The 7,450-nt window shown below is 61.8% G+C and overlaps 1 protein-coding gene across 2 annotated transcripts in view; it reads right to left on the bottom strand.

Moving 5' to 3' along the window:
- Positions 1-306: 306 nt before the first annotated feature.
- The window catches only part of EPHB3 (EPH receptor B3), a 28,438-nt gene continuing 21,294 nt past the window's right edge, over positions 307-7,450 (bottom strand). The window contains exons 4-16 of one of the 2 annotated variants that reach the window (XM_075506970.1): positions 6,287-6,442; positions 5,803-6,138; positions 4,875-4,999; positions 4,544-4,712; positions 4,344-4,449; positions 3,875-3,972; positions 3,567-3,689; positions 3,217-3,464; positions 2,757-2,972; positions 2,516-2,665; positions 2,235-2,428; positions 1,914-2,069; positions 307-1,600 (exon numbers count right to left, since the gene is read on the bottom strand). In XM_075506970.1, coding sequence (XP_075363085.1) covers positions 1,492-1,600; positions 1,914-2,069; positions 2,235-2,428; positions 2,516-2,665; positions 2,757-2,972; positions 3,217-3,464; positions 3,567-3,689; positions 3,875-3,972; positions 4,344-4,449; positions 4,544-4,712; positions 4,875-4,999; positions 5,803-6,138; positions 6,287-6,442 — 2,186 coding nt within the window. In that variant the 3' untranslated portion in view covers positions 307-1,491. The remainder of the gene's footprint in view (positions 1,601-1,913; positions 2,070-2,234; positions 2,429-2,515; positions 2,666-2,756; positions 2,973-3,216; positions 3,465-3,566; positions 3,690-3,874; positions 3,973-4,343; positions 4,450-4,543; positions 4,713-4,874; positions 5,000-5,802; positions 6,139-6,286; positions 6,443-7,450) is intronic. The other variant, XM_075506971.1, reaches the window with a different exon arrangement.

Here is a 7,450-nt window from a genome sequence, read left to right as displayed (position 1 = left end):
ACGGATGGCTCTGCCCTGGGACTCGTAACCTCCACCCTACGCACCCCGCAGGCTGGATCCCCCGGCACTGCAGGGTGGGTACAGCATCGCTGCCTGGCCCAACCCTGCGGCAGCACCGGCGCCGAGGGGGACCCTGCAGGGCCACCCGACACGACAGCAAGAGAAGGGGGGAGCAGAGAAGGGCACAGAGCCAGCCTGGGGCCAGCCGGGAGGAGGAGGAGGAGGAGGAGGATCCCGGCGGGCAGCGAAGCTGCAGGTAGCCGGGCCCGCTGCAGGGAGAGCGCGATCGAGCAAAGGAAACTCCGGTAAAATTCTTATTGCCTTTATTCTGCCCATTGCCTCACACAGTCCTGCCGGCCAGCACACACCCACGCACGCATGCACACACTCACGCACACTCAGGCACGCTGGGAGTCTCTCCCTTGGCTTGGAGGAACCGGGCTGCAGTGAATCCTCAGGGAAAGGTGAGTGAGTCTTTTGGCAGCAATCACAGCGTGTGTCAGGAGCGGGGCGGCCGCGCCGGCGGCACCTGCTCCTTCTGCATAAAAGAGGAGGCTGGGGGAGGCCGGGCCTCGGCCCCTGGTGCAGCCCCTGCCCCAGCCCCGCTCTCCGTCCCCTCGCGGGGGGGAGCGCGGCTGCCGTCGGTCCGGGGGCAGAGGGTCCCTGTGCAAACGTGCTGACGGCCTCGCTCTGCAGTCCAGAGCTGGCCAGGAGAACCAAGAGGGTCAGAGATGCGGAGCCGGGCGCCTGGTCTCCCTCCCTCCCCTTTCTGCTCCCTCTTATTTTTTTTAATATATCTCTTTTTTTTTTCCTTTTTTTTTTTTTTTTTTTTTTTTTTTTTGCCTAACTCCCTGCATAGTAAATCTCATGGGGTTTGGGTTCTGGCGTGCAAAGCCAAGAAAGGGAGCGAAGCCTTCCCTTCGGACACGTTCCAGTGCAGACCCTCGGGCGGAGGGGCCACCAGGGCTGGAGGAGAGGAGTGATTGTCTGGGGCCAATGGCCCTGGCCCTGTCGCCGGCTCGGCCTCCCCCGGCTGCTTCCACGCGGGGACCAGAGTTAGGGAAGGGTTCGGACGTGTCTGACGGACTCAGCGGATGGGTCAACAGTCTGTGGCGTCGGGGAGGGGAGGGAAGTGAGGACTTGGGGGGAAAACGGGGTGAAAAGAAATCCAAGAAGCAGAACAACTCTTCAAACCGATGAGCACCGAGACAGGGCGGGAAGCGGGATGTGCCATCTCTGTCCCATAATCCATCTTCAATATGAAGATGCGTTGCTGCCTCGCCGCTCCAGGACACAGGACGAAAAGCTGGGCTCCCTCTCGGCACGAGTGCCTCCGATCCAGGGAAGGGCAGCCCATCCCGTCCCGTCCCAGGCGACCGTCCGAGGCAGAGGAGCGCCGTGTGAAGGGGGAAACGGGAAGCCGGGCTGCACCGCAAACTGAACCTGGTTGGCAGGTTCCCTCGGTCCGTTCCAATGCAGAGTCCCCTGCGGTCAAACCTGCACCGGGAGTGTCTGGTTCATCTGCAGCCTCATGTCCTGAATGCTGCTCAGGATCTTCTTCTGGTGCCCTGCTAGCGTCACCCCTATCCTCAGCAGGTCTCTGCAAGGAGAAGGTGAAGACTCAGCCCCCTGCCAGCAGCAATACCAGCACGCGGCCCTGCCCCATCTAGCTGCTGCCAAGGGACCCATCCATCTTCCTTACAGCCCTCTGCCAAGCTCCAGTGTCCCTCTAACACCACAGGAAACCGGACGCTGAATCCCAGACCTTAACGCACTTGGGAAAACCCCTTGCACAACTCAGCCCTTCGCACGCTCAGGCAGGAGGAGCTGGCTGCCGGAGAGGCGAGGGACAAGGGACAATGTGCAGCAGCCCCAGCCCCAGCCTCCTCCCTCCTCCGCAAACAGGGACTTACTCCGCGGTCATCTGTGCCACCAGGTCGAAGGAGGCAAAGCCGGCATTGACGAAGTTCTCCTTGTACCGTCCCATTTTGATGGCGTCCAGCCAGTCTCCCACGGTGGTGAAGGTGGTGTAATCCGGGACGGTGCGGTCCAGGAGCGGCTGGGAGATGCTAAAGGGCAAGAGAGCCATGGGTCACAGGGAGCAGGGGACAGACAGGTGCAACTGGAAGCGGGGGAGATTTCTTATCCCTGCCCTCCCACATCTCTAGTCCCAACCACCCCAGTGTTCTCCGGGCTTGGGGGAAGCCCTGGCTGGAAGCGGGGATGCCACTGACCCAGACTGGACGCTGGCGATGACTTTCAGGCTGGCAGCGTTGCGGATGAGCTTGTCCAGCGTGTTGACGATCTGTGCAAACTTGGGCCGCAGGTTGCGGTCCCGCACCCAGCAGTCCAGCATCAGCTGGTGCAGCGCCGTGGGGCAGTCCATGGGGGGTGGCAGGCGGTAATCCTGCTCCACTGCATTGATCACCTGTGGAGAGACATGCAGAGGCAGGCTGTGAGCCACCTGGGCTTGCACGGGCAGCCCATAGCTCCCCACTCCCCAAGGAGCACTTACGTCCTGGTTGGACATGTCCCAGTAGGGTCGCTCCCCGTAGGACATCACTTCCCACATGACGATGCCGTAGCTCCACACGTCGCTGGCTGAAGTGAATTTGCGGTAGGCAATGGCCTCAGGAGCCGTCCACCTGATTGGGATCTTGCCCCCCTGCACGGATACACAGCTCCATTATTTAGCACATACCTGAGGTGTCTCCCCCCACCCCCAGATCGGTGAATCCCCCACGAGTGTCCCATACCAGGGAGCTGGTGTAGGTGGGGTCGGCCGGGTCATCCTCCAGAAAGCGAGAGAGCCCGAAGTCGGACACTTTGCAGACCAAGTTGCTGTTGACCAGGATGTTGCGGGCAGCCAGGTCCCGGTGCACGTAGTTCATCTCTGAAAGGTACTTCATGCCGGCGGCGATGCCTCGCAGCATTCCCACCAGCTGGATGACTGTGAACTGCCCGTCGTTCAGCTGCCAGAGGAGAGATCAGAGGGGTTTGCAACACCCCAAACAGATTGGGGAAGGACCCCAACGTGCTACCACCACCTTCCTCCTCCCTAGAGCCACCCCTCTTCCCCCACCCCACCATGTCTATGTACAGCTTAGCCCTGGGGGTGCCAGCACGACTGCAGAGGGATGGAAAAGGAGGGCTCGGAGCTGCTGTCCCCCATGCGCTGCAGTCCCCAGCCCAGGGCAGGAGGGGATGGATGCTCACCCGGAGGAAGGAGTCGAGTGCACAGTTCTCCATGAACTCTGTGATGATCATGACGGGGCGGCTCTTGGTCACCACACCCTCCAGGTGGATGATGTTGGGGTGGTCGAACTGGCCCATGATGCTGGCCTCGCTCAGGAAGTCCCGCCGCTGCCGCTCCGTGTAGCCCACCTTCAGTGTCTTGATGGCCACGAAGATTTCGCGGCGGCCGGGCAGCTTCAGGCGCCCGCGGCACACCTCGCCGAACTCCCCTGCGGCGGTGGGGAAGGGGAGAAGGGGGCGGCACGGTGAGCCACGCAGCAGGGTGAGACGCGGCGGTCTCAGCAGCTGCTGTGCTCAGCCCTGGGACTTGCCTGCTCCAATGACCTCCTCTATTTTGACACAGGAGATGTCAATCTCTTTGGCGAATTCCCGGACGGCTTCGTTGGGGTCCTCGTAGGTGAAGGGGTCAATGTAGACCTTCATCCCAGGGGTGACTGCGAGGGCAGAGGAGTCATCACCAGGAGGGACGCAACACAGGTGACAGATGCTGAGCCGGCTTGGCCGGCTGTCAGCCCACCCCTCCCGGTCCCTGGCTAGCGAAGGCTGTCCCTTCGCTTGCACACGCGGCAGGAACTGGGAGAGGGCAGGCAGAGCCTGTTTGCTGGGCCCTCACACTCACCGTATTGCTGCAGCTTCTCCGTGTACTCGGGGTCCGTGCTGTTGCGTTGCTTCCTGCCCAAAGGAGACGAGAGGAGGTGTTCAGTAACCATCCCTTTCCTGATGGGGCAAAGACATTCACTGCCAGCTTCCAAATCCCAGCACAGACAGCTTATGCCAGAGAGCTTCCCCTCCGGCAGCCTGTGAGCAGAGCCATCCCTCCGCCCGAGGTGCAATGGGAGAAGATGGCCTAGTTGTGCTGAGAGAGGATGGCAGGAGCCTGGGCAGGGCCCCAGCTGGTGCTGGGGAAGCAGAGATGCGCAGTCCTCCCACAGGACCCGCGCTCTGGTACCCACGTGCGGCACATCCAGTCCTTCGCTCTCAGACTGGAGCTGCAGAGCTCTACCCACGGGCAAGGGGGAAAACTCTGGGGCAGACACGAGCGACCCCCAAGCCCAGCTCTGAACCCCGCCTCCCTGCAAAGCCAGTACCTGAAGCAGACGATAGCGATGATCACCACAACGATGACGAATAGCAGCCCCGCAGTGGCCGAACCCACGATCAGAGGCAGCTCCTGGAAAGTCTTGCTGGTGGAGCCTGACAGAGGGAGAGGCAGGAATCAAAGTCAAGCTGGGGAAGGAGCACGCGTAGGAGGGCTGGGGGACAGAGGCAGCCCAGTCCTAGTACCTACCGTCCTCCGCAGTTGTCTGAAACTCTGTGGGGAGGCTGTAGCGGCCGTATCCAGCCACTGTGCGTGCCCGGACCTGCACCATGTACCGAGCATTAGCCTTCAGCCCGTCCAGCCGCACTGAGTTCTTCTGGCTGGTGACTGTGTTGGCGATGCCATCGCTCTGGCCTTGCTGTAGGGGAGATGTGTGTGTCACCTGTGTGAAGCGATCCCCACTTTGCTGGCTCCCACACCCCCTAGGCACTATCTCTGCAGGGACCCCCTTTGCCATGGTGCCGACGGCCAGCCCGAAGGGCTGGAGGAGGGAAAAAGGCTGCTCTGCCTCCTGCTTTACCTTCTCCGAGTACTTGATCTCATAGTCAAGAATGATGCCGTTGGGTCTCTCCGGGGGAGTCCACGACAGCGTCATGCTGTTCCCGGTGCTGCTGTGCAGGTGCATCGTAGGCACGGCAGACGGGGCTAGGAAAGAGGGCAGGGGAGGAATGAGCCATCTGTGCCAGGCTCCCCCCTCCACCATCCCGCATCAGTGTAGGGCACTCTGCCTGGGACCTGCCCGGATAACCCCGCTGAAAAGGCATGGAAAAGCTTTGAGACTAGCCTCCCACAAGTCTCCGTAGGGAGGTGCGATCTCAACATCTTTCAGCTAAGGTGATAAGGGACCAAGGGGAGCCTCAGAAATAGCACCGAGGTAACGCTTCACCCCACACCTAGCTGCCAACTGGCCTGGGGAAGGGCCCTGCCAGCCCAAACTGGGGCTCCTTCCCCTCCTCCACTCGCCAGGAGCTCCGCGCTCCACCCCACCGACGAGACCCATGAAATCAGATCAGAGCGCGGCGGCTGGAGATTACCAGCATGCTGGAGCCGGGCCAGAGTGGGAGGAAGGAGGGAACAGCGGAGCACTCGGCTGGCTGCAAAGGTTTAGGCTGGTGCTGAGCCTTCCCAGGCCCACAGGGGAGAAATCTCATTTCCTTCCTCCTCCCTTCACAGCAGGCACAACATCTCTGGGGTAGGTCTAGGAGATCCAGGGCTCTCCGGAGCATCTGCCAACCCTGCCCTTCTCCGCTTGCACGCGTTCTGATCTCATCTCCTCCAGGGACACGCGTTAAACGGAGAGGAGAATTTACCCAGGGGATTAGATGCAGGCGCAGAGAGCCAGTAACGCGGCAGCACAAAGGACTGCAGCCTCCAAGACTGTCAGCAAGAAATTCCCGCTCCGCTCTGCGGTGGAGAGCCAGCCCCTGCTCTCCGGCAGCTCCACTGACCTGCCTGGTTGGTGGTGATGTTGACAGAAGCAAAATGGGGAGGGTAAGGGCTCTTGTTGGAGATGCCATTCACAGCCTGGATCTCGAAGGTGTACTGGGTGTGGGCCATCAGGTTGCTGATGTAGATGCGACGCTCGGTGAGGCCGAGCTGGCGCGGCACGAACTCCACGTTGTCATCGCAGCGGGTGCACAGGCGCCGCTCCACGCTGCACTTCTTGCAGATGACGTTGTAGAGCAGGTCGTCCCGCCCGCCCATGTCCTGCGGCTCACTCCACTCCAGCACCAGCGACGTCTCATTCACGTTGGAGATGACACTGCGGGGGGCGGAGGGAACGCCTGCGGGGGGAATGTGGGGCTCAGGGATGGCATGCCCCCATGCCTGGCTCACCTCCGGCGTGGGCACGGCACACTCCCCCCCCTCCCCCCCCCGGTGTGGACCCCCACTGCCTTCACACCTCCCCTCCTCGCCCAGGGCAGGACTCACTGGTGCAGGCGCTGTCTGCGGGGTCCGTGTCCGCCCGGAAAAAGCCGTTTCGACACGTGCAGACCATTGCTGCTCCGGAGGTGGTCCGGCTGTTGGGAGGGCAGGGAGAGCAGGGACCTTCCCCCTGCTTAGATTTGAAGGTTCCCGGGCCACATGCTGGAGGAAGGGAAAACAGACCTGAGTTAGAAAGTGCACCCAGAAAACATCCACCGTTCCCCTCAAGGCTGAGCAGACCCTTCCTTGCTCCCTGCCAAATCTCTGATCAGTGGCTTGAGGACCACAGGCCACCTACAAACTTTCCCACCGCCATCAGCCGTGCCCAGGGACACAGTGCCCCTGGCCGGGCAAGAGTGGGCTGCTGGCCCAGGGCAGGGGCACCCGCCAGCACAGGCACGGCTCTGCCCAGGAGACGCCGTGCTCCGGCAGCAGACCCGGGGCAGCCGGAGATGGGAAGAGCCGGTCGCCAGCAGCTGTACAGGGATCAGGGCAGGTCAGAAGAGCACGTCCCCAGTTTTGTTTCTTCACTGCACTTCCCAAGGGTTTTGCATGCGTTGGCTCCCCCTTCCCCAGCTGGTTTCCATGCCCAGCACACTCCATAGGGTCAGGGATCCATTCTCTGGGGAAATAAGGCTGGGAAGGAAAGGACCCCTCAGCCTTGCCCGCAGCAGCCCCCGCGAGAGGCCTCTGCAGCCCCAAACGCGGCCACTCAGCCCCAAACCCTCTGCCTCGGGCTCTTCAGCCACTTCTCAGCCCCAGGGTGGTGGCAGCTCCTGAGGCCGGCTCAAGTGGAGCGCTGAGCGAGATTAAAACATTCCTGCAGGTCCTTGGCTAAAGAGCTGCTTCAGCATCACTGCCACCTCCTACCCCTGCTTCCAATTGGGGTTCTTCAAGGAGCCACGAGTCCTGGGATCCGGCCCGGCTGGCACCATGGGGCGTTTAGTCGTAACGAAGGGCACGTGAAAGGATTAACGGCACTTGAGCCAAGGGACAGAGCAGCCTCGGGAACCCGACCCACACCTTGAAATAGCCTGATTTATCGCAGTGCTGCTCCGAGGAAGCGGGTCCCGTGCTCTGTGTTCGCAGCTGGCCAAAGCGGCGAGAGACCCACCGGCGTCGGCTCTGCTTTGGCATCACCCTGTTTGCCACGGCCGGGGCAGCATCAGC

Source organism: Mycteria americana, chromosome 7 (genome assembly GCF_035582795.1).
Source record: "Mycteria americana isolate JAX WOST 10 ecotype Jacksonville Zoo and Gardens chromosome 7, USCA_MyAme_1.0, whole genome shotgun sequence".
NCBI lineage: Eukaryota > Metazoa > Chordata > Aves > Ciconiiformes > Ciconiidae > Mycteria > Mycteria americana.
The sequence above is the reverse complement of the archived record's forward strand: the minus strand, read 5'-3'. Positions and strand labels throughout refer to the sequence as shown.